General features: G+C 42.1%; 1 protein-coding gene across 1 annotated transcript in view; it reads right to left on the reverse strand.

Moving 5' to 3' along the window:
• Positions 1-8569, reverse strand: part of acvr2aa (activin A receptor type 2Aa) — a 10631-nt gene extending 2062 nt beyond the window's left edge. The window contains exons 1-8 of the mRNA XM_039600211.1: positions 7738-8569; positions 7120-7339; positions 4478-4596; positions 4204-4358; positions 3145-3288; positions 1970-2113; positions 279-412; positions 76-190 (exon numbers count right to left, since the gene is read on the reverse strand). Of these exons, the coding sequence (XP_039456145.1) occupies positions 76-190; positions 279-412; positions 1970-2113; positions 3145-3288; positions 4204-4358; positions 4478-4596; positions 7120-7339; positions 7738-7792 (1086 nt within the window). The 5' untranslated portion in view covers positions 7793-8569. The remainder of the gene's footprint in view (positions 1-75; positions 191-278; positions 413-1969; positions 2114-3144; positions 3289-4203; positions 4359-4477; positions 4597-7119; positions 7340-7737) is intronic.
• Between the last annotated feature and the right edge of the window lie 19302 nt (positions 8570-27871).

Genomic DNA, 27871 nt, shown 5'->3' on the forward strand with positions numbered 1-27871 from the left:
CTGTATCCACTGACTGTTACACTCTCACTGCTATAATGACAAAGTGTGACAGAGGCGTAGCTCAGGTGGACTCACCTGCCCGTGAGCGTCACCTGGAGACTTTCCCGCCTCAAACCTGAGAGCGAGGCCAAAGTCGGCGATGCAGGCAGTCAGGTCGGACTTCAGCAGGACGTTCTTACTCTTGAAGTCCCTGAAAAACACACAGAGCTGTCAGGCAGGTGTGTGTGTGTGTGTGTGTATATATACGCGCCTGTGTGGGCGTGCCCTTACGCACGTACCTGTGTGCGATGGCGGGTTTATATGCAGATATGTCTTCGTGCAGGTAGGCCAGGCCTCGTGACATTGACTGAGCAATCCGACAGAGTTCAGACCAGGAGAGAACGTTGGCTTTAAGGTGGTCAGTCAGAGAACCCTGAGAACACGTCAGGGAGAACACAGAATGAAGACGGAGGGTCAGAAGTCAAATTTGTTAGAGCGACTCATTCTGTCCACACATTCACAAATTGAACCCGCTCCAACTCGTCCACGTTCTCCCAGGTTCTAATTAGAGATGGCACGATACCACTTTTTTATGTCCGATACTGATATCATAAATCTGAATATCTGCCGATACCGATATGAATCCGATATAGTGTTTTTTAATCAATAAAACTGTTTTTTAATATCTTGCTGCATTTTGTATAAGTTCATACTCAAGTTTAAATAAACAACAACACTAAAGCTATTCTGTTATTCCTGTATGCAAAAAATACACTGCACCCAAAATATTTCATAGTTCAGCAACACTGATCAATCTAATAAACTTAAACCTGCTCCATCCTCCCTATTCTGGTATTTTAAAGAGTACTTAGCAGAAATATTAAGCAACCTAACTAATAGGGTTGCAAACTCCCAGCAAAAGAAAATAGGGAACCACCCCCCACCCCCCACCTCATGATGCTTAATCGATGTAATCAACTTTAATTTGATGCAGGGTGAAAAAAAAAAATGCACAGAAATAAATTATTTTTCAAGAATAATTAAATAGATTCAACATCTTTCTTCAACAGAATTGCAGACTGCACAGATGGTACCTTCCCAAAGGAAAAAGTACTAAAGCTTACTAGGGTATATTAGACTTAACAGTTACTATATACAGTAATGGACTTCTATACATTTTACATCAGATTAAAACTTTGGGTGTAAGATTCAGATAATTATTTATTAAAAGCTAGACATTTTAAATGAGAATAAGAAAGAACAGTATGTCTTTGTGCCCCCTTTTCCCTGTTCATGCCCTATCGGCCCCCCTGGCTAAACTTTGCTAGATCCGCCCCTGCACAGTTACCAGCCGTCAGCTACATAGAAAAGGATCCTGGTGTAGAAAGTAATATTAAATACATTCTAACAACAGCTTATCAAGCTTAAACGTGCTGCTGTTGTTCAGCCGCTGGTTTCCTCTTTCTGGTGCAAAGTGGGCCAAATACAAAGAAGAGAGACGGACTCGCCACAGAAAAGCCGATCAGCTGATCATTGATCAGTTTCATGAAGTAGCAGCAGGAGAGGGAGAGAGAGAGGCAGTCGCTCCATATATCGGTTGTTAAGCTTAACATGGGAATGCTTTACAAACATTCATAGATGAACTTACACACTTGCTTTACGTCTCTCTGGGATAACTTCCTCGGAGATGAAATGCTGGTTTGGTAGCGAGGCTACAAATACACACAGCCGCTCTATCATGTGACGCACACTGCTCCGACATGCTACGGTTATGAGCCGAGTTACGCCATGTGGCAAGTTTTGTGAGGTGTTTTTTTGATATTTAATGGATCGGATTACATTTTTTATTTCTGGCCGATATCCGAACCAGTAATTTAGGTCAGTATCGGACCGATACGGATGCGTAATATCGGATCGGTCCATCTCTAGTTCTAATGGAGTTTTAGGAGTGTTCTGCAGTTCCACCTCCAGCCTGCGGGGTCACTGTTACCTTGTGATGGTAGGCGGTGACGAGCCACAGCTCCGTTTCCAGCTCGCTGCCTCTCTTCTCAGCGCCGAGGAACTGCAGCAGGTTCTCGTGTCTCATCCCGCTCAGGCTGAAGATCTCAAACTCGTTCTGCCAAGACTGACGCTCCTGAGCACAGGTCAGAGGTCAGAGTAGTCAGGGGCGTGGCCCAACTGTGACCTCACACAGAGGTCATTTCCCAACATGTGCTCTTGTGAGATGTCATCATTCAAAGGGTTGGGGTGCATTTCATCTGAAAATATCTGTTATTGTAGGATCTAATTTACAATATGAAGCGCCTCGAGGCGACTGTTGTTGTGATTTGGTGCTGTGGAAATAAAACTGAACTGAAACTCAAAAGTGGCCGTGGCGGAGGAGAGCGGCTAAAACTGTGAGTGAAGTTTGAAATGTGCCCGTTTCTGTGACACAAAGTAACGGATGGTCTCCACAGCATGGATGTTTCAGGCGAGAATGTAGATACGGATATTTCCAAACATCACCTCCCTCTGGGCGAACAGCCAGTTCGCCTCGCCAGGTGTCAGCTGACCAAAAGGTCGAGGCTTATTCTCCCTGGCTCCTGCCACATCATTTTTAAATCTCCCCAGGCTTTGGCCACTCAGTGGAGGTTAAACATCATGTTTGGCTTATTTCAGTGTTTTAGAGAAAATCAGTTTGATCAAAACTGGATCGTTGTATTTAACTTTCATGTCTCACTGGAGTGCTGTCACCGTGTTTGGAAATGAATATTCCGCTCGTCATTATTCCCTGACGCAGATGTGCTCATGTATATGGAGCAGAAACATCTGGCGCAGCTGCTCATGAAGACTTCACACAAAGGATCAGATAATGTTTTTAATATTTATTCTGTTTCTACGACAATAAAAACAAAATCATTCTCACGTCTGACCCGTTTGTTGTTGTTGTTAAATAAGCCGCGTGAGCTGTGCGTACATGTTTGTGTTTCAGTCATGTGACTGTTGGTGCTCAGCTGTATGAAGGTCATCAGTGTCTGGATGTTAGAAGAGCCGTGAAGACCAACGCTCTGATGCTCCTCTCATAGCCAAGATTTTTGCCAAAGTGCTTGGAATCACTTGTGTAGTAAATGGGCTACTTGTATTATCAATATTAATCACACTAAGATTAACGGCACACACACTGACCTGGACAGGGAAGATCTTGACAGCGACGAGTTCGCTGAGCAGCTGAGCCTTCCACACGCAGCCAAAGCGCCCCCTGGCTTTCAGCTCCAGCAATTGCAGCGGCTTCTGTTCCAGGACAGGGGAGGGGGGCAGGGGGCCGGTCTCCTGGGGGGGGGGCAGGAGGAGATCAGAGACAGAGGATACAGGAAAATAAAGAACATCTTGTCAGGGCTGTCAGGCCACACCCACATGGACATGTGTACATTAAAAACACAGAGTGACAGAACCATGAGAGTGGGCTGGCCTAAAGATGGGCGGTGTGGCGTGCTGACACAGTCATGCAGGGCAAGGAAGGAGCGGGATGTGCAGACATCATGTGACACAAAACATAAAGGTGACAGAATGTGCTCAGAGACCCAAAGTGGGAGAACACAAGGCGGGTGGTGACGGAGCACGCTCAGTGGGTCTCCTTACCTCGACCATGATGTGAAAAGCGTGCTGAGAGGCAAAGAAACAGCTCAAAGTCACACAGACAGGAAGAGGTGGAGCTAAATCACAGCCTCACTCTGAAACATCAGCACTGCCTCACTACTCCAGCTATGTGTCACCGCCTCCTCGCGTCTTAGCCCCTCCCACCCCAGAGGTGAAGACAGAGGTTTTTAACAAAAAGAGCATCAATGTCACATGACACAGTCACGTGACAGAGTTGATGATGCTGTTTTAAACTACAACAAACACCAGCTCTGTGTACTGTTACCGTGGAAACTGTGCTTTTCCTGATCAACCTGCGAGTGTTTCAGGTCTTTTATTTTGAACCTGACATGACGTGTTCCTGACTTCCTGATTGGACTAAACAGCAGGAACATGTCAGGACAAACCCCAAACACCTGATCAGTACACCTGGCTTCAGTGTTTACCTGGAACGAGTTTGTTCACCTGCTGCTGGGACTTCCTGTAGAACAGACAGCTGATTAAAGCTGTTATGAAGCATTTATTGTGAAAGTTTGTTTTTCATTTTTTAAACTCAGATCAGGAAGTCACCCGACTGTTACATGACCTGCTCCTCACAGGAGGTCTCACCTGTGTGGGCACCAGCACAGGTGGGTAGGCCAGTTTGTGGTGTCGGTACATCCAAAATGACAGCAGGATGATGGTGGCGACGGCCATGATGGGGAGCAGCGAGTACATCAGTGCAGTGACCACCGGGGGTCGCAGCGTGAGTGGGATGTTTGTCGCTATGGAAACACACACCGAAAAGAGGTTACAACATGAAGTACAGGAGGTTTTTCACTATAAGGTTCCATTTTAACGTCAAAGATTTTCAGAATAAGTTGCAAGATGAGCAGGCACGTACGGGGCAGTGGTGGCGTGTGGTTGCTGTTGGGCAGGTAGAAAAACTTCTGGTTGCACAGACTTCCCTCACAGCAGCAGAAGAAGACGTCAGGGGACTCCTTCCTCTCAACACACTCCCTCCTATCAGGAAACGGCACAGATGAGCTGATGCACAGGTGAGGTCACCACACTTAGGTAACCCTCCCCCCCGCAATGACGTGTCTCCTCCTCCTCACTAGAGATGGCACGATACCACTTTTTTATGTCTGATACCGATATCATAAATTTGGATATCTGCCGATACCAATATGAATCCGATATAGTGTGTTTTTTAATCAATAAAACTGTTTTTTAATATCTTGCTGCATTTTGTATAAGTTCATACTCAAGTTTAAATAAAAAATGGCCTGTATTTACATAGCGCTTTACTAGTCCCTAAGGACCCCAAAGCGCTTTACATAGCCAGTCATCCACCCATTCACACACACACACATTCACACACTGGTGATGGCAAGCTACGTTGTAGCCACAGCCACCCTGGGGCGCACTGACAGAGGCGAGGCTGCCGGACACTGGCGCCACCGGGCCCTCTGACCACCACCAGTAGGCAACGGGGTGAAGTGTCTTGCCCAAGGACACAACGACCGACACTGTCCAAGCCGGGGATCAAACCGGCAATCTTCTGATTACAAGGCGAACTCCCAACTCTTGAGCCACGATCGCATAAACAACAACACTAAAGGTATTCTGTTATACCTGTATGTAAAAAAATACACTGCGCCCAAAATATTTCATAGTTCAGCAACACTGATCAATCTAATAAACTTAAACCTGCTCCATCCTCCCTATTCTGGTATTTTAAAGAGTACTTAGCAGAAATATTAAGCAACCTAACTAATAGGGTTGCAAACTCCCAGCAAAAAAAAAACAAAAAAAAAATAATAGGGAACCACCCCCCACCCTCCACCTCATGATGCTTAATCGATGTAATCAACTTTAATTTGATGCAGGGTGAAAAAAAATGCACAGAAATAAATTATTTTTCCAAGAATAATTAAATAGATTCAACATCTTTCTTCTACAGAATTACAGAATTCACAGATGGTACCTTCCCAAAGGAAAAAGTACTATAGCTTACTAGGGTATATTAGACTTAACAGTTACTATATACAGTAATGGACTTCTATACATTTTACATCAGATTAAAACTTTGGGTGTAAGATTCAGATAATTATTTATTAAAAGCTAGACATTTTAAATGAGAATAAGAAAGAAAATTATGTCTTTGTGCCCCCTTTTCCCTGTTCATGCCCTATCGGCCCCCCTGGCTAAACTTTGCTAGATCCGCCCCTGCACAGTTACCAGCGTCAGCTGCGTGAAAGCGGATCCTGGTGTAGAAAGTAATATTAAATACATTCTAACAACAGCTTATCAAGCGTAAACGTGCTGCTGTTGTTCAGCCGCTGGTTTCCTCTTTCTGGTGCAAAGTGGGACAAAAACAAAGAAGAGAGACGGACTCGCCACAGAAAAGCCGATCAGCTGATCATTGATCAGTTTCATGAAGTAGCGCAGGAGAGGGAGAGAGAGAGGCAGTCGCTCCATATATCGGTGGTTAAGCTTAACGTGGGAACGCTTTACAAACATTCAGAGATGAACTTACACACTTGCTTTACTTCTCTCTGGGATAACTTCCTCGGAGATGAAATGCCGGTTTGGTAGCGAGGCTACAAATACACACAGCCACTCTATCATGTGACGCACACTGCTCCGACGTGCTACGGTTATGAGCCGAGTTATGCCGTGTGGCAAGTTTTGTGAGGTGTTTCTTTGATATTTAATGAATCTGATTACATTTTTTATTTCTCGCCGATATCCGATCCAGTAATTTAGGTCAGTATCGGACCGATACCGATACGTAATATCGGATCGGTCCATCTCTACTCCTCAAACGCACTAATGTGTTTCAGCTTTATCACTGAACTCTCAAGTGACCTCACACATGAGCTCACAGTCACTCACCTGTGTGGTCTCTCACAGGTGAGCGACAGTGACAGAACTCATGTTATCACACTGGTGAGCTTTTACAGCACCTCTCGGTTCACATATGAAAACTGTTCAATTGCTCTGATTGATACGAGGGCTGACTGGTGACAGGTAATGGTAAATGGACTGGTTCTTATATAGCGCTTTTCTACTCTGAGCGCTCAAAGCGCTTTATACAACTCACTTATTCACCCATTCACACAAGCACTTTTCTAAGTTCTTAGTGCTATCTAACTAATTCATACATGAACATTCACACTCTGATGGATGCATAAGTCACACTCTTATGCATCACACTCACACACTCCGATGGATGCATCAGAGTGTGTGAGTTTGTGCTAGCTCTTCTTCTCCTGAAATCACTCTGATCCTCCGAGTGAACCTACAGCAACATGTAGGCAAACCAATTCAACTACAGGTAGACATACACCTGAACACACCTGCCCTGAGGGAACTTCTAAAATCACCACTCTGTACTTGAACAAAGTCAGGTTCAGGGCTGGGAGCATCATCGATCAATAACCCGATCAGGTCTAAACTCTGCTATCCTCCTGTTGAACCACAGAAGTGCTCCTTTACTTCCTGTTGTTACCTGAGCATGACCTCTCTGGCCCCACCTACCTGTCATAGCAGCTAGGGTCGTCAAGCCAGCAGCCCTGTTTGACCACGGTCACCTGACCGGAGGTGTTCCTCCAGGTGGCGAAGCAGTGCTGCCTTTTATCCTTCTGCCCGGAGCAGATCTCCACGCCGCTGATGTTCCCTCGGCCCTCCACTGAGGAGGAGTAGGAGCTGGAGCTGTACAGCACACAGGTCTGAGTCTGAATGTGGCCCAGGATTGCACCTGAGGAGGCAGAGGAAGCATACAGCATGTGAGAGTGACTGAAACAGGTACAGATCAGCTGTTTCCTGTCAGCTCAAGAGCTAATCAATAACTGACCAATATCTGATCAGCAGGTTTTCTGCAGGAGGTCTGAGGTGACTTGTGGTTGAAGATCACCTATATGTGATATACACTATTGAAATGAAGCTGCTGGATAGCTGCCCTGAGGCGTTTCAGTGAGCAGACAGCATCACTGAGACACAGCTGACTGCTACCTATCTTAGCGCTGAGCCCGGATTAGGATCAAAGCAGCTCGGAGTTATTTACTGGGGCTTGTTTCTTGTGACATCAGAATTAAAGTCTGGTTTCTAATGATCGATTGTGTCTGTGGTGATGATGTTAGAGCCAAGTGTGCTCACCTGAGGAGCAGATGATTAGGAGGACGCTGAAGGCCAGCCTGGTGGCGGATCCCATGGTGCTGCTCAGATAAATCCTAGTTACAATCCTAATCCGGGATTACGCTCCCTCTGACTGACAACAGGACTCTGGGCACCGGAACCATGTCCCGGTCCAAGCAGCGGTTGCGGCCCGTTCACCGAGACGCCCCGTGAGAGCACCCGGGAAGAGGGGCCCAGGAGCCGGGCAGGCCCTGAGACATGGTGCGCTGTCAGGAGATCCGGACCTGAGGACCAGTACAGGCTGCTCGCCGGGTCGAAGCGGTGCTGTAAAGGTTTATGCTGCAGAAATCGGTTTATCGACGAACTGACAGGTTATCAATCAGAAGATTGATCTGGATTAACTCCATCAGCGAACCTCCGGCCATGAAGCACAGTTCACCTTGGACCACTGTACCATTCTCCGCGAAGCCTCAGCCGTGCTGTGACCCTGGATCACACTCACCTCCCCGCAGAGAGCCGGGCGGAGGTGTAGCCTCAGCCCGCCTCTGATGATCACTGCTCTGTTACACGGATGCTAGCTGGCCCGGCTACCCTTTAGCTTAGCTCAGAGGAGGAAAACCTCAAACCGCATCCGCGTACCGTCTGTTCGCTCCGCGGGAGGAAGCGCCGTGTGAACGATCCCGGACCGGCTCACAGCGTACAGCCGACCTGCCCGCCTCCCCCTCGCCTAGTCTCCGTATTACTTCCACTCCACACTCCGAGGCCGACAGCAGGAGGAAGATGGCGGATACGCTGTGATCAGTTTGTTTTTTTCACCGTCTTCCACAGTCACCTGTCACAGCGTACACGGTCATCTGATGGGCACCTACAACAACCAATAGGATGCCTACAACAATCCGGAGCCCCATTTATTCACCAATGATTAGCTGTGTTTGTGTGTAGAGCCCATGGAATGAGAGAAAAGCCCCGCTCACTGAAAAGAGGTTGGTGGGCTGTCAGAAAAGTCTTTAAAAATGGAGAAAAATACAAGCGGAAAGAAACCTCCAATAAACCAATCAGAATTCAGTAAAACTATAATTTTTTGAATATAATCCAGTTACAACCTAAAAAATATAAAAATGTTTTATAAACTTTCTGACCTGTGAGATTTATGCTTTAAACTTGTTTCATCACTTGGTGGTGGAAACAGCAGTTAGCGACTGAACTAACATCATGTAGGTCCTCAGTAATCCAGGTCATGGTAGTCTAAGGAGCTTGGAAAGAAAAGCGTTTGGTCTTCTTTAAACTTCCTTGAAGACGTTTCACTTCTCATCCAAGAAGCTTCTTCACTTCTAACACCAAATTCATTCAATTCAAGGATTCAAAGCGTTTATTGTCATGTGTGCAAAGAAAAAGCATTTCTCTGTACAATGAAATTCTTTCTCTGCTGTCCACACGCAGATGCTGGTTAATATGTACAAATAGATAAAATACAAATAGCATGAATAAATAAAAGGAGAAAAAATTTGAAGTGTTAAATTTATGTGCAAAAGAGCTATGAGCTTAATGTGCTGGTTTGATATGTGAGATGACCTGATGTGCAAAAATTATTATTACTGTTAAAATAGGTCAGCTGTTCAAGAGTCTGATGGCAGTGGGGAAGAAGGAGTTGTTGAGTCGAGATGTTCTGGATTTCACACTTCTAAACCTTCGTCTTGAGGGCAGAAGTGTGAACAGTACATGTTGGGGGTGTGTGGGGTCTTTGAGGATGGAGGCAGCTCGTCAGGGCTCAGCGATGGTAGATGCTCTGCAGAGAGGGCACCGGGGTCCTGATGATCTTCTCCACAGTTGTTATCACTCTGCAGGCGTTTCCGGTCCATAGCAGTAGTGTTGCCGTACCATGCAGTGATGCAGCTGGTCAGTGTGCTCTCCACAGTACAGCTGTAGAACCTGCTGAGGATCTTGGCCAACATACCTTCCTCAGCCTCCTCGGGAAATACAGCAGCTGCTGAGCCTTCTTGACCAGCTGTGTGGTGTTCAGTGTCCAGGTGAGGTCCTCAGTGATGTAGACGCCCAGGTACCTAAAGCTGCTCACCCTCTCCACTTCAAGTCCCCGGATAAACACATCTGGTGAGGCCTCCTCTTCTTCCTCGTGTCCACTATCATCTCCTTTGTCTTGTCATTGTTGAGGGAGAGGTTGTTGTCCTCACACCATGACACCAGACCGGCCACCTCTCTCCTGTAAGCCGCTTCATCCCCTCCAGTGATGCGACCGGTCACTGCAGTGTCGTCCGTGAACTTCAGTATGATGTTATCCCTATTGGAGGCGACACAGTCGTGGGTGTACAGGGTGTAGAGGATGGGACTGAGGACACAACCCTGTGGAACGCCAGTGTTTGTAATAATGCTGGCTGAAGTCCTGTTGCCGATCCTGACCGACTGGGGCCTGCCAGTCAAAAAGTCCTGTAGCCAGTTACATAGGGTGGAGGGCGGAGCTGTAATCAACAAAAAGTCTTGTTCACACCGAACGCCATAGAGGCGGCCAGAGCGTCAGGTTTACATGTAAAGTCAATGGAAAGAGCGCGATGACACGCGATTGCGCGTCCAGCGAAAATTCGGAGGCAGATTTGCGTAGCGAAAACCTCAAAACGCCTGAAACGCGCGTCAGTGTAGCGCGTGGGGCGCGTTTGACTCGCGAAAAAAACCACGCGCGTGAATTTTTGTGTTGCATTTTGTGCATACGCGTGTTTCGCCTCTACCGCTTGAGTTGGAAAATCTGAACTCCAGCGTCAAATCGCGCCGCGACAACCAATCAGGAGCCTGGTGACGTGGCTGTGACCTAGGTCAAAGGGGCAGATCCAGCCAAAGCCCTTCATTCTTTAATGGAGGGAAGGCTAATCAACGCCATAGCAAACAACCCGGAGCTATACGACACCAGCTGCTTTGTGTACCGAGACAGGAATATAAAGGACCGAGCTTGGAGGAAGATATGTGAAGAGATCGGGCAACCTGGTAAGTTCATTAATTTCTCTTTTTACATTTTTCACTGACCCGGGGAAGCCGCACAAAAGCTAGCAAGCCACCGCTATTTTCCCACTGATGTACAAATACCGTTCTGCTTTTATGCATGTTGTCATATAGGAATATATTTTGTTTATTAATAAACAGCACACAGTGGTCCCGCTCATCCGTCACTGCCTCGCTTTTTCGCTGATTTCTTTTTTTTTTTTTTTTTTTTTTTTTTTTTTTTGCACAGTACAGCATTGCATTCTGCAGCCTGATTGACAAATCTCCTCCGTGCTGTGTCTCCTGCGCTTGTCAAATTTATCATGTTTTGTTTTGATAACCATCACATCCAATAGATAAAACAGCACAAAAACACCCATAACTATGACCCTCATTCGGAAATAGACACCTGCACCGCGAGGGGAAAAGGCGCACGAAAGTGGCAGGCAGACGAAGACAAAACACGGCATAATACTTTTACGTTTTGCAATCTACAAAGGTTTGCACTTTGAGAAACACATTGTGAGAACTGTGACTAATGTTCATGTGTGTGGGGAAAAAAAGTGTATAGAGTGCGTGGCGAGGGGCTAGTTATTCTGACAACCCCTGCTGCAATAAATGAGGGACCACTGTATATACTTTCTCTATGATTATTGTATTCAACCTGTTAACATTTAATATTGTCTTGACAGAACCAACTGATTCTGCAGCAGAGCATCCCCTGTTGCTTCTCCTTGCTCCCCAGTCCCTGAGCTCCTGCTGCTGCACCCACAGGTATGCAATTGTAGCATCAGATGTACAGCAGCACTGATAGCTTTTTACTCGGTGGGATTCCCTTGTGATCACCTTTACTAAATATCTACAACTAATCTGATTATATCCTGTTTTTTGTTGTTGTTGTTTTTTTTTTCAATGTTGAAATTAAAATCTAATAGCAGCCTTCTCATTTCTTTGTGTTTTGTGCTGTTTTACAGGCCCAGAGAGGAGGACAGCTCCGAGGCAGATGAGGGACTGGTCCCAGGACGGTCCATCGGTGGTGGAGCTGGCCATCCTGGTGTCCCTGAAGAGGCCACGCCAGTCTCCAATGAAGCATTTCCCTCTCAGCCTTGTTCCTGCTCTGGAGAGCAGCTGGGTCCTTTTTATTCCTGTCTCTCTGTTAATACTTATTCTATATATTTATGTTTAATGTTTTTCTGTTTGAGAATTTTAATATTATTTCAAATAAACTTTTATAATGACTAATGTCTCAGTTCTACTACACAGCAAATGTTGGCACGACTTGACACATGTAGAATTTATTTCATATTATACTAATGACAGAATATACTAATACAGTGGGATGCAAAAGTTTGGGCAACCTTGTTAATAGCCATTATTTTCCTGTATAAATCGTTGGTTGTTACAATAAAAAATGTCAGTTAAATATATCATACAGGAGACACACACAGTGATATTTGAGAAGTGAAAAGAAGTTTACTGGATTTACAAAAAGTGTGCAATAATTGTTTAAACAAAATCAAGCAGGTGCATAAATTTGGGCACCACAAAAAAAGAAATGGAATAAATATTTCGTGTATATCAATGTGTGTGTCTCCTATGTGATATATGGGGTGCCTTTGTCTGGACGTGTTTCCCATTCAGAGCTCCACAGCAGAGAGGAAAGTTCCAGCGCTCCTGGAATCCCTCTGTGATGGACCGCCAGTCTCCAGGTGAAGGCACAGCCATGAAGTCGTCCACTAGACAGTCCCAGATGGCCGTCGCTACCTGGGGGGTGATCTGGCACACTGTGGACACACTGACTCTGAAACTGAACACAATGGTCCTGAAGGAGTCCCCGGTGGCAAGGAACCTGGACAAAATTGTTCAAAATTAGTATTATGTGTACTGCAGTTACAAAATACACTAGAAAGCGAAAATTTCAGAAGAAATTTTATGTGTGCCTATGCCGCTGCTATTCAGTGTAGTTTGCCATTCATACAGCTACAGAGAGCAAAACTCAGAAGAGCAGCCATTCTCCACCATGAACTATGGTAAAACAAACACCGCTCACGCTTCACAGATAACAGCTTACAGTTTTGTGTAAAGATGAAGTTACTTCATTACAGCGCCGATTTGCAGACGCTGTGCACACAGGTTCAAGAGCAGAAGTCCCATTGTACCACGGCAGATCCGACAATGTTTGCATGAACACGCTTTGAAGCATTACGTTATGGACCACTTTTCACACATGGTTGATGTACCCAAACAGCCGGCTGTAGCTTTTCAACTCACAGCCCGACACACACTCAAAAACAGCCGAGAGAGCACAGACTACGCCCGAGAGGCGTGATTGCAGGTGCCGCTCAGGTGGGTCCACCTCCCTGCAGCGGCACTGCAGACCACGCCCGCCACACACATCAAACACGTAAAATAAATATTTATGCACTTTTGCATTCACTTTTTGTTTTTTGTTATTTTTACACAGTGTTCTGAATGATGAACAATGGTCTACAGCCAATCTTGTGTATTATTATACAAACTTTGGTTGTAAGATTCAGATAACTATTTAATAAAAGCTAAATATTTTATATGAGAGTAAGAAAAGAAAAGTATATCTTTGTGTCCACCTTTCTCTGTTAATGCCCTACCTGGCCCCTGGCAAAAGCTTTGCTAGATCCGCCCCTGCACAGTTACCAGCTGTCAGCTACACAAAAAAAGGAGCTTGGTGTATATTTGTCTGTCAGAAACAGTTCATAACTTCCCTTCAACTCATTCATGTCACCTAAGGGTAAACCTGTTTCTCCATCACCAGTTCAGCTCTGATGATTCAGTAAGGACATCTCCTGATTTCATCATCATGCTCCAGCAAACATCAGCTGATACTAGAAATTAAAATCAAAAGAATTCTAACAACAGCTGATCAAGCTTAAACGTGCTGCTGTTGTTTAGCGCGATAAACAAACAAGAGAGAAAAGCCGATCATTGATCAGTTTCATGACTGAAGTTTCAACAGGCGAGAGAATGACAGGGGAGGCTGTCATAAAGTTCAACATCGGTAACATCGGTAACTTAGCGCGCACACAGCTGTATACAAACTCCGTAGTGCTAGCTAGCACGCAGTACGAGTTATTAAAAAGTCAGCACAACGAAAATAAACTCCACCTAAACTTGGTTTATATCTGACCCAAATAGAGTGCAGGTCATAACTTCTTACCTGAAATTCAGTTCACCTCACGCTCCTGCCTTCGCTTTCCCTGATCCACGATTGACCTCCGCGTTAGCAAACACCGGTCGATCGGCGGTAGCCTCACCGCCTTGTATGTCTCGTTCGCGGCATGTCCTTTCTGTCACACACCGGTGGATAGCTGCCCTCTGTTGTAGCTCCACCACCAAACAACTCAGTTATTTTTTCCACATCGACCAGCATCATCGGCCCATATAAACGAAAAATAAGTCCAGCTAAGACACAGACCCTTGCCGAGCGATCGGGCGATTAAACAAATTTTAGCCACCTCACTATCAGCCAAGCCTGGGTGGTTTTTCACAGGCTAGGCGCTAGCTAGCTAGCTAGCTAGCTAGCCGCTATCAGCAACACTTAAGAGAATTGTCGCTAATATGGGATGTCTTGATAAAACGAGCAGATATTTGAAGTTTACACACCTACATTCTCGCCTGAAAATATCTTAAAAGTGTATTTTGTGACCTAGAAACACGAATAAAAGACATATAAAACGAAGTGGTGTCCGCCATTGTTTGACTCGGTAGAGGCATGCTATGAATTGTGGGATATGTAGTTTTCACCAAGCATGGCACTCTTTAGGCCGTACTACTCCCGGTATACCACTAGAGAGAGCCAACACACCACAAATGAAGTCTGTTTCTATGGTGCCAAAAGCAGAATCTTTCTCAGGAGCCTAGAAATTGGCCTAAATTTGCACTAAAATCTAAATATTTCAAAAACTATAAAAGTTATAAACACCAAAAGTCACACCATACTAGCCCAACTCCAGCCGCACAAAATGATGTAACATATGTACCCCTATTGTCAAAACTGTTTGGCAGAGGAGCGCGGGAAAATTTTCACTAAAATATTAATATTTAAAAAACTATAATAGTCATAAACACCAAAAGTCATAGCACACCATTCCAGATCCAGCCGCACAAAATGAGGTAACATATATGAAGCTTTTCTCAAAACTGCGGGGCGTGATACGTGCCGAAATTTAGGCGGAAGATGGAGAATAATAATAACTAGAAAAATCTGCATTTCCTGCGAAAATGCTGTGTGGATGCCTTAACGCTGAAGCTGTCTGCTGAAAATGACCGAAAAAGATGAAAAGCTGCTAAAAATTATATGGCAGTAAAGAAACTGAAAAATTCTGCTGAAAAGAGCTGAAGAAGCAGAATTTTTGCTGAAAGCGGTGAAAAGGCAAAGATTCTGCTTAAAAGGGGTAAAGAAATTTGTACTGAAAAGAGGTGAAAAAGTTTCTTCTGAAATGACCAGAAGATACTGAGACTTGTACTGATAAGAGGTGAAAGGCTGAAAATTCTGCTTAAAATAGGTGAATCAGCAGAATTTCTACTGAAAACAGGTAAAGAAGTAGAAAGTTGCACTGAAAACAGGTGAAAAAGCAGAATTTCTGCTAAAAACAGATTTCTGCTGAAAACACCTGAAAAAGCCGGGATTTGTGTTGAAAAGGGGTGTGAAACTCACAATTCTGCTGAAACGGGGTGAAGAAGAGGTGTTGTGGTCTTGAGAAGAGTTAAATAAGTTGAACTGATATGTTTGGGTACAAATACTATGATTTGGCAATAATACTGCGTTTTAGCACAACTACTGAGATTTGATTAAAATATTATGACTTTGTACAAATACAATGTTTTGGCACAAATACCATGATTTAGTTCGAATGCTATGATTTGAAACAAATACTATGATTTGGCAGAAATACTATGATTTATTAGAAATACTATAATTTACCAGAAATACTATGTTTCTGCAAAACACTCTGATTTTGAAAATTACTATGCCTTAGTAATAATACTATAACATAACAGATATACTGTGATTATGCAGACATTCTGTTTTTACACAAATACTATAATATGGCACAAGTACTATGTTTCAGTACAAATACTATGATTTGGCAGGAATAGTATGATTTAGCAGAAATACTATGATTGGGTACAAATACTACGAATTGGCAGAAATACTGTGACTTAGTAGCAATACTATAACATAACAGATATACTGTGATTATGCAGACATTCTGTTTTTACACAAATACTATAATATGGCAGAAATACTATGTTTTAGTACAAATACTATGATTTGCTTTAAATACTACGATTTGGCACATATACTACAGGGAGTGCAGAATTATTAGGCAAGTTTTATTTTGGAGGAATAATTTTATTATTGAACAACAACCATGTTCTTAATGAACCCAAAAAACTCATTAATATCAAAGCTGAATGTTTTTGGAAGTAGTTTTTAGTTTGTTTTTAGTTTTAGCTATTTTAGGGGGATATCTGTGTGTCCAGGTGACTATTACTGTGCATAATTATTAGGCAACTTAACAAAAACAAATATATACCCATTTCAATTATTTATTTTTACCAGTGAAACCAATATAACATCTCCACATTCACAAATATACATTTCTGACATTCAAAACAAAACAAAAACAAATCAGCGACCAATATAGCCACCTTTCTTTGCAAGGACACTCAAAAGCCTACCATCCATGGATTCTGTCAGTGTTTTGATCTGTTCACCATCAACATTGCGTGCAGCAGCAACCACAGCCTCCCAGACACTGTTCAGAGAGGTGTACTGTTTTCCCTCCTTGTAAATCTCACATTTGATGATGGACCACAGGTTCTCAATGGGGTTCAGATCAGGTGAACAAGGAGGCCATGTCATTAGTTTTTCTTCTTTTATACCCTTTCTTGCCAGCCACGCTGTGGAGTACTTGGACGCGTGTGATGGAGCATTGTCCTGCATGAAAATCATGTTTTCTTGAAGGATGCAGACTTCTTCCTGTACCACTGCTTGAAGAAGGTGTCTTCCAGAAACTGGCAGTAGGACTGGGAGTTCAGCTTGACTCCATCCTCAACCCGAAAAGGCCCCACAAGCTCATCTTTGATGATACCAGCCCAAACCAGTACTCCACCTCCACCTTGCTGGCGTCTGAGTCGGACTGGAGCTCTCTGCCCTTTACCAATCCAGCCACGGGCCCATCCATCTGGCCCATCAAGACTCACTCTCATTTCATCAGTCCATAAAACCTTAGAAAAATCAGTCTTGAGATATTTCTTGGCCCAGTCTTGACGTTTCAGCTTGTGTGTCTTGTTCAGTGGTGGTCGTCTTTCAGCCTTTCTTACCTTGGCCATGTCTCTGAGTATTGCACACCTTGTGCTTTTGGGCACTCCAGTGATGTTGCAGCTCTGAAATATGGCCAAACTGGTGGCAAGTGGCATCTTGGCAGCTGCACGCTTGACTTTTCTCAGTTCATGGGCAGTTATTTTGCGCCTTGGTTTTTCCACACGCTTCTTGCGACCCTGTTGACTATTTTGAATGAAACGCTTGATTGTTCGATGATCACGCTTCAGAAGCTTTGCAATTTTAAGACTGCTGCATCCCTCTGCAAGATATCTCACTATTTTTGACTTTTCTGAGCCTGTCAAGTCCTTCTTTTGACCCATTTTGCCAAAGGAAAGGAAGTTGCCTAATAATTATGCACACCTGATATAGGGTGTTGATGTCATTAGACCACACCCCTTCTCATTACAGAGATGCACATCACCTAATATGCTTAATTGGTAGTAGGCTTTCGAGCCTATACAGCTTGGAGTGAGACAACATGCATGAAGAGGATGATGTGGACAAAATACTCATTTGCCTAATAATTCTGCACTCCCTGTATATTCAGCACATATAATTTAACATATGATTTAGAAGAAATACTATGACTCCATACAAATACGATGCTTTGGCACAAATACTATGATTTGCTATAAATACTATGATTTGGCACATATACTATGATTTGCTATAAATACTATGATTTGGCACATATACTATATTCAGCAGATATACTATAACATAACAGAAAGTCTACGACTTAGAAGTAATACTATAACATAACAGATATACTGTGATTATGCAGACATTCTGTTTTTACACAAATACTATAATATGGCAGAAATACTATGATTCGGCACAAGTACTATGATTTAGTACAAATACTATGATTGGGCAGAAATACTATGTTTCAGTACAAATACTATGATTTGGCAGGAATAGTATGATTTAGCAGAAATACTATGATTGGGTACAAATACTACAAAATACTACAAATACCTGAAAACAGGTGAAGAAGCACAAATTTTTGCTGAAAAGTGGTGAAAAGAAATTTTGCCATGAGCAGGATTTGAACCTGGCCCTCCTGGTCTCAAGGAAGCTACTCATCTCACTGAGCCAAACTCATTCTCTCAAAGAAGAGGTGGATAGACTGACAATTCTGCTGAAATCAGCAGAAGCTGCTGAGAATTGTGCTGATAAGAGGCGAAAAGGATGAAAATTTTGCAGAAAAGAGGTGAATCAGCAGAATTTCTGCAGAAAAGAGGCAAAGAAGCAGAACGTTGCTGAAAGAGGTGAATCAGCAGAGTTTCTGCTGAAAAGAGTTTTTTTTCTGAAAACAGCCCAAAAAGCTGGAATTTGTGCTGAAAAGGGTGAAAAAATGAAAATTTTGCTGAAAAGGGGTGAAGAAGCTAAAGTATACCAAATCAAAGTATTTGTGCCAAAACATAGTATTTCTGCCATATTGTGGTATTTGTGCCACAAAAGTTACTACATTACAACATGAATACGGATTAAAGATGAAAGAAACTGGCAACAAATTCCTCCACTACAAACCAGTCTGATACCACTTCTTTGCAGTGTTCACGTTTACTAAGGCACTACCCAAAAGGCGCCACAAGAGGGCACTCCAACACAAGAGATGACCTATGTACACTGATGCACTTAGTAACAGTCAGCCTCCTACTTAGCCACTACGTAATACAGCGATATTACAGTGTACAAATTCACATAAATTTGTAGGGGAACAAACAAAGCAGGAACAAGCCTAAAACAATAAAATAACTGGGCTGCCATAGCTATTGCTAACTAGCACATACGCTAAAGGTAACTAAAACCAATACACACAAGTAGCAGGGTAAACATCTTAAGCATGGAACATTAACTCACGTTTATGTGACACACACCATCCCCAACAAATACAGGATGGGCTATTTGCTCCCCTTCCCAGCAGCTCTCTCCTCAATCGTTAGCCCAGGAGCGAAGGAAGACCATCTAGCTCAGAAGTCCCATGAATTCCCTCACTGCTCAGAGGCTGCTGGGTAATGTAGCTCACAATAACACAGGTTTTTCTACAAGCACAAATACTATAACATAGCAGAAGTACTGTGATTTTGTTGAAATACTATGCTTTAGGACAAATAGTATGATTTGGCAGAAATACTATGTTTTAGGACATATAGCTACTATGATTTGGCTCAAATACTATGATATAGCAGCAATACTATGTTTTGGCACAAATACTATAATTGAGTGCAAGTACTTTAAGATAACAGAAATACTATGATATAGCCGTAATAATACTATGATTTGGCAGAACATAACAGAAATTCTACGACTTAGTAGTAATACTATAACATAACAGAAATATTAACTGGGCACAAATACTATAATTTTGCACAAGTACCATGTTTTGGCAAAATCCCATAATTTGGCACAAATACTATGATTTGGCAGACACTATGATTTAGCAGAGATAATATGATTTGGCAGAAATACTAAACTTTGGCACAAATACTATAATTGAGTACTTTAAGATGAGAGAAATACTATGATTTAGCAGAAATACTATGTTTCAGTACAAATACTATGACAAAGCAGAAATACTACGACTTAGAAGTAATACTATAACAAAAGGGATTCCTCAAAATACTATGAAATTGCAGTAATTCTATGATTTGGCAGAAATACTGTACTTTGTACAAATACAATGCTTTGGTACAAATACTATATTTTGATTTGAATACTATGATTTGGCACGAGTAGTATGATTTAGTACAAATACTACGAATTGGCAGAAATACTGTGACTTAGTAGTAATACTATAACATAACAGATATACGGTGATGTTGAAGACATAGTATGTTTTTGCACATATGCTACGATTTCGCTCAAATACTGTGAAATTGCAGTAATACTATGGTTTTGAAGGAATACTATGATTTGGTAGAAATACTATGCCTTAGTAGTAATACTATAACATAACAGATATACTATGATTTTGCAGACAGTCTATGTTTTTGCACAACTAGCACAATGTGGCAGAAATACTATGATTTGGCACAAGTACTATGATTTAGTAGAAATACTCTTATTGGCACAAATACTATGTTTCAGTACAAATACTATGATTTGGCAATAATACTGCGTTTTAGCACAACTACTGAGATTTGATTGAAATACTATGATTTAGAAGAAATACTATGACTTCGTACAAATACTACTATGTTTTGGTTCGAATACTATGATTTGCAAAAATATTATGATTTGGCACAAGTACCATGATTTAGTACAAATACTACGAATTGGCAGAAATACTGTGACTTACTAGTAATACTTTAACATAACAGATATACTGTGATTTAGCAGACATAGTATGTTTTGCACATATACTACGATTTTGCTCAAATACTATGAAATTGCAGTAATAATATGATTTTGAAGGAATACCATGATTAGGTAGAAATACTGTCTTAGTAGTAATACTATGACATAACAGATATACTGTGATTTAGCAGACATAGTATGTTTTTGCACAGATACTACGATTTCACTCAAATACTATGAAATTGCAGTAATACTATGATTTTGAAGGAATACTTTGATTTGGTAGAAATACTATGCCTTAGTAGTAATACTATAACATAACAGATATACTATGATTTTGCAGACATAGTATGTTTTGCACAAATACTACAATTTGGCAAGAAATACTATGTTTGGGCACAAATACTATGATTTGCTATAAATACTATGATTTGGCACATATACTATAATCAGCAGATATACTATAACATAACAGAAATTCTGCGACTTAGTAGTAATACTATAACATAACAGATATACTGTGATTTTGCAGACATAGTATGTTTTGCACAAATACTACAATTTGGCAAGAAATACTATGTTTGGGCACAAATACTATGATTTGCTATAAATACTATGATTTGGCACATATACTATAATCAGCAGATATACTATAACATAACAGAAATTCTACGACTTAGTAGTAATACTATAACATAACAGAAATTTTAATTGGGCAGAAATAACATGATTTGGCACAAATACCATGATTTGGCAAAAAATACCATGATTTGGCGCAAATACAATGACATGGCAGAAATACTATGATTGGGTACAAATACTATGATTTGGCACAAATACTATGATTTAGCAGAAATAGTATGTTTTAACATAAATAATATCTTTTGACAGAAATTTCTGCTAAAAGGTACTATTTCTACTTTTTAGCAGAAATACTGTAATTTTGCATAAATACTATGATTTGGGATAAATACTATGATTTCCCAGAATTACTATGATTGAGCAGAAGTACTAAGATGTAGTAGAAGTACTTTGATTTAGCAGAAATACTATTATGGAGGAGTAATACTTTAACATGGGAGAAATACTGATACACACACACATACACAGGCGCAAAGGGAACAGTGGCTGTTAAGAGTCTGGGCTTGGTATATCTAGGTCAGCTAAATTAGCTGCACCTGCTCTAATCAGCCCTTACACACACAGACACAGAGAGAGCTCTGAGTTTTCTTTAGTGTATTTCTCACATTCAGGATTCCCCTCGAACAAATGGCCATAATTTCCTAACCGTAGGGGCTAGAACGCTCATTCTGACACCGTTTTGTTCAGAAGAGATGGGGAAATCTCCAGGTCTTCATAATTCAGAGATAAAATATAAATTATTAAAGCTATATGACTTGTAACACACTGCAACTGAGAAGAGGCGAAGCAAAACTGCCTTGACTTGCCCTCAAACAACGTTGTGTAACTCTAGATCTCTATGGAGCATCAAAATCATTCTTTCACCGTAAGAAACAGCAGGCTTTGGTGAACAGTCATGGAAATTTTCAGGGCTCTGTTGAAATCCATCAAAAGATATGACGAGAGAAAAAGTGCCTCATTTCCAGACTTTGAAATCTGAAGAGATCTGAGCGAGAGACAAATTTCCTATCCTCAAACAAATGTAATTCATGGCCAAACGGTAATAGGTGAGGAAAATACTCTTGAATTGTGAGCATCAGGAGAGTCTGAAGATATATTGGCACAAGCGTCATGTCTCAACTTTGTTTCGTTAAGGAGATATGACGATTTGAAAATGCCTCTCATTAGAAAAATTCAGCGGTGATTTTGAACAAGCTCTCCATTGACTTTCTATGGAGAGTTGTCAGACCTTGTGTTGCTCTGAGGAAATTTGCAAAAAATCTGTAAATCCCACAACAATGATAGTGACATTTTCTGAACGCCAGCAAAAATACCTACGTTTTGATGTATAATTTGTGGGGTTGAGTGGAAATTGAGCGAGTAGCAAGAAGTTGTTCAGACATGAAGAGAAAATTCGAACAGACCAGCCCTCACTCTGAGTTAATTGCATAGCAACCATAGCAACGCATGTATTTTCTGAAAAAAATCACAATTTTGCAACTGAAAACTTAAAGAGGCATAAAATTAAAACGGTAGAAGATCTGAAACAGCTGAATCAGACAGGAATAGCCCAATAATCTGAGAACATTTTAAAGTTTGAATGGAGTTTCTAGGTGAAAGTATAAGGAAGTAGTTAAGTTTCAAAAACAAGCAAGTTTTAGCAGAATTGTGGAAGTTTCCCATTCATTTCAATGGGACAAATTAAAGGAAAAAAGTGTAATATTTTAAAAAGTATAATAGTAATAAACACCAAAAGTCATAGCACCCATAAGCAGAAAGAGCAGAACAGTATAGAGTTTGAACGGAGAAAATCGGCTGAAAACTGAGGGAGTAGATAAAGTCCAAAAAACGTACGGAAGCAACTTGAAAAAGAAAAATAAAGAATAAAGAGAAACAGGAACTCAATAGTGTGGAAGCCCTTTGAGGGCATCCACACAATAATAATAATAAGAATAATAAATCTGACGAATAGTAATATGTGTGCCTCTTGGCATAGGCACACATAATTATTCAAATTCCAAAACACTTTTGTGATGTCAGATTTAAATTACAAAACGTAAATCTTACATAAAACATTTTGTAATTATAAGGATAATTACATAACATATATTAGATATAATATAAAACAGTCAGTTGTGTTTTGTTTTAACTTTAACATATCATAATTTGATTGGTAGCAACTTTTACCACTACAGTGTGTCAATCACTCATAATTCCTAGACATGTCAATCAGGTAGGAATGAAGTAAGACATTAATAGAAATAAAGAGTTGCATGTTGACATGTAGCCCTTTCCTTGCTTAAATCACTGGTAATATTTTTGAAAAATTAACCTGTGATAAGACAGCTTATCAAGATAGAATATGCTAGATAGAACCATATAACTAAAGATGAACCAAACTGTTCACAATTTTATCTAGCTCTCAGTTTTAAAGGCTGCTGACCCCTGTTATAGAGTCTGACAGCTGCAAGGATTATATACAAATATTCAACTATACCAGAATTAAACCAGGTCTAAATAAAAAAAAAGGAGTGAGTATCACTACAAAGATTAACCCACAGTGGTCAGTGTTGCCAACTTAGCGACTTTGTCGCAAATGCGACCAAATTTTTCAATGGTGCGACTAAAAAAAACATTTGGTCGCACTGTTCGGGTAAAAAAAAAAAAAAAAAAAAATCTCTGCAACTCTCCGTGTGGTCAACAACAGACACACATTATGCCCCTATCATGGACTAAACCAATCAGAGATAGTCAGGGGCGGGACCTCTGTGATTGGCCGTGGTCCTGTAGTTGTCCCGTAGTCCTTTGTGTACGTTTGAAAGTGCAGGTGGATAGAGAGAGGTGAGTAGCTTGAATAAAGCGATATCGATTCATTAAATCCTGAATCGACTTTTAAATATAATATATAATAATATAATATGTGTTTTGCCAGAAACACCAGATTCTCAGATTAAAGCTCACAGAACTATTTCAACAACCACCAAACAGCAAATGAGAGCAGGCACACAGACTCCACACAAAGACGTGAACACTGAGCGGACCGACGCATCAGAATCAGCTTTCTCTTTCTCGGCTTTCTCACCTGACGGCCCGTACACGGACACGCTGTCGGAGCTAACCGATTCTGATGCGTCGGGTCCGCTCTGTGTTTTAGATTCTGAGCTGCAGGTTTTGTCTCTCTCCAACCAAAATTCACCGAGCCAGCAGCAAAAGAAGCAGCAAACTACGTTTCACATTTGATAAATGTCGTCATTAATTCCCTCTGACTTTTGCTGTTTTGATTCCACCATGATAAAAATCACACGTCATGCACAGCTCTCTCTCTCTCTCTCTGTATTTCAAGAACAGTTTCCTGTCTCAAATCTCTGTTTTCTGCATTATTCATTCACTAATTACCCACCAGTCTACCGTTGTTTACAGCGCTGTTGGCCGCTGTCTGTTTGTTTTTTGTTTTTTTTACTTAAATGTCCTCGGACAGGAAAGACTCGTTTCTGCTGTTCAATACTGAAGAAATTTAAACTTTTTAAAATTATGCAAAATTGCAGAATATTGCAGAATATTTTTAAGGTTATCTGCTATAAAAAGTCAGACCAGGAAAATCTCCTTCATGTTTTTCTGTGTTTTATTCTCAGTTACTTTCACACAAAGGCATCTGCTGTGATGTTCTCAATTCTGATGAAGTCTCACAGTGTCGGTACTGATAAATGATCAGAATTATAATATTTCTGACTGTCTGAGGCTAAATTGAATTGAATCGAATGTATTATAGAAATCAGTGATGATGCCCAGCCCTAGTGAGCAGCCTAGGCCCTACAGAGTGGATGTAGCTGTGGGTAATGAGGAAAGATGAAAAGAACTATTGATGACGTTTTTGTTAAGTTAAGGTCTGATCCGTCTGAAATTCATAGGCAGCTCTGACACGGTGCCATCAATCTCTGAATGCTGACAAAGCAGCAGTGTATCCAGAAAACACATTATATGCTGCAATAAATGCACTGCCCAAGTGTCCCCTCTCCCCACTGCCTTTCAGCGGCAGGCAGCAGCAAACAGGTCATCAGAGGATGATGATGATGATTAAGTTTAACATTGTCTACAATATTGACAAAGCACTTTAAGCACAAGATTGTTAGTTAATAATTTAGAAATGAATATTGTCTGTATGGACTGCAATTTCCCCCCCAAAAAAGTGCACATGTAAAACTGCGGTGTTAAGCAATGCGGTTGAAAAATTTGAGTGCACCGGTGCGCCCATGGCAAAAAGTTAGTCTAGAGCCCTGCCCTGGGTCAACACACCTGAATCAAATGATTAGTTCATTACCAGGCTTCTGGAGAACTTCAAGACATGTTGATGAGGTAATTTAGCCATTTAAATCAGCTGTGATGGATCAAGGATATCTAAAACCTGCAGGACACCGGCTCTCGAGGCCTGGAGTTGGCCACCCCTGGCATACTGCAGGGGATCCAGAGTGTCTGGGATGTAGCAGCACCACTGTCTCGAAACACTTTGTAATGATTGGAGTTAGTGCAACTGCTCTATAGTCATTTAGGCAGGTGGCTGGGCTTTTCTTGGGAAGAGGGCTGACGGTTGTGGTCTTAAAGCAGGGGTGTTGAACGCCAGGCCTCGAGGGCCGGTGTCCTGCAGGTTTTAGATATCACCCTGGGTCAGCACACCTGAATAAAATGATTAGTTCATTACCGGGATTCTGGAGAACTTCAAGACACGTTGAGGAGGTAATTTAGCCATTTAAATCAACTGTGTTGGATCAAGGACACATCTAAAAGCTGCATATATTGACAGAGCAGTTCTCCTTGGTGGCTGCAGTTTGAAACACATCTCAGTCTGTTTGGGCAAAACAGTCCTGTCAGATACTTTCAGTCTCTGGGGTCCACAGTTTAACAGGTTTGGTGACAGGGTTTGATTGTTTCAGTTTCTGTCTGTAAGCCGGGTACATGAACAGAGAGATGTGGTCAGACTGTCCAGAGTGAGGACGTGGTGCAGCCCTGTATGCACCGTGTATGTTGCTGTAAACATGATCCAGGGTGTTCTTGTCACGGGTGGCCACATGTTGGTGGCATTTTCTGAGTACAGTCCGTAAGTTGCACTTCTTAAAGTCACCGGCGATGATAAAAACAGCGTCTCAATGAGTTGTCTCTAACGTCCTGACGTCATGGAGTTTGCTGTGCGCTGCTACGGAGTTAGCACGCGGCTGGGTGTAAACAATGGCCAACAACACAGTTGAGAACTCCCGCAGCAGATAGTACGGGTGGCATATAGCATTAAAAACTCCACGTCTGGCGAACAGTGCTTCTGGACAGTCTGCACGTCTCTGCACTACGACTTGTTAATGAACGCACACACGTTCCCCCGATAGCCTTACCGAAGGCTTTGAAGTTCACTCCTGGGGTCGGCTGACTCACTAGGGCTCGGTGCTTACGGGCCTTCCTGGAGATGGTGGCGGCGGTGGTGTCTCCCGGGGTGAACAATGACTTGAAGCTCCAGTGGGAGGGTAAAATCCAGAAGATTGTGTGAGTTACCGATGTCCAGTAGTGCCTGTCGCGGATGTGTTAACAGTCCACAGCACTTATCCAGTGCAAAAAGAACAAACAACAAGTCGGCATCTGAGAGCGGAGCAAGCAAACACGTCTGCCTCGAGGGGCGCCATGATAATGTAAATAAAGGAGAGTCCCTGATTTTAAACCCTGTTGGGAGTGGTCCCTTAACAGGGTCATGGACCCATTATTGATCATCGTCATAATCTCGTGAGCCAAGGTGTGAAAACGGGTGTGGGTCATTATCAGCAGAGGTTTCAGGTGCAACCATTGTGAGACCCTCACAACTAAAATACACAATCAGAAATATCAGGATGGATAAAGATATAATTAGTGTTGGAAAAGAAATGAAACCAACCTCTCCCACAGGGGGACTGTAGAAAAGGGGAGAGGCCAAAGGTTATGCCAAATTTATAGGGCTGCACCTAAGACGAAGAAGAGGAGGAGGAGGAAGGGCTCTGACTGATAATGAGGAAAACTACAGGTGTGGAGGTCCGAGTCAGGATATGAAGGACAGTTTGGGGTTTAGAAGTTGTAGTTATAACAATATGTAACCTGACTCGGTTACAGGTGCAGATGTACAGCTGAGTCTTGTCCTGCCCAGGTGGCTCTTCTATGTTGTGTGTTTATGAAGTGGCTGTTTGATGTCGGCAGTGTAGAGGGCTGAGCACTCCTCACTGCACAGCAACACTACCATGTTTAGTTTGTGTCTGAGTGTGTGGCTGGGTCTGAAGTACACTGGGATGTCGTGCCTGGAGAAGACTCCTGAGTTTCTCTGATAAACCTGCTACATAAGGGATGATGGTGTTGTTCCGTTTATCCTTCTGGTTCTCCCTCGTTGGTGTCTGACCTTCTTTTCTGTGCATCTTTGCTGATTTGATGGAAAATTGGCTTTCCTTTCCAAATTCCTTAGATCATGTAGTACACTGACAGCCAAACGTTCAGATCAATAGCCAGCCTCAGCGTTGGTTCAGGATCAGATGTTACAGCTTTAAAGAGGACATGAATCCCTATATGTAGAAAGGCTAATTTAAGCCACTGAGCCCTGATCTCAAGCTGGATTTAAGAAATAAGTGCTTAAGGTTTTTAGAACATGTTTAGTGCCATCTTGTGTCAGTACCAAACAAAACATCACCGGGGAGGTTGATTGGTTGGTTGCGGTCAATAGACTTACATTAGTTTATGTTAGCTAACTAACTAAAGTGTCCTTATTTTCCCCGGACGTATGATGTTTCACAGGTAAAACATCAGTGAAGGTGGGACTCAGACCATCAGAGAGCTCCAGGATGGAGGTCACTGTGAGGTTAAAGGAGAGTTTAAATGTGGATC

Source organism: Oreochromis aureus, linkage group 16, assembly GCF_013358895.1.
Source record: "Oreochromis aureus strain Israel breed Guangdong linkage group 16, ZZ_aureus, whole genome shotgun sequence".
NCBI classification, from domain to species: Eukaryota; Metazoa; Chordata; class Actinopteri; order Cichliformes; family Cichlidae; genus Oreochromis; species Oreochromis aureus.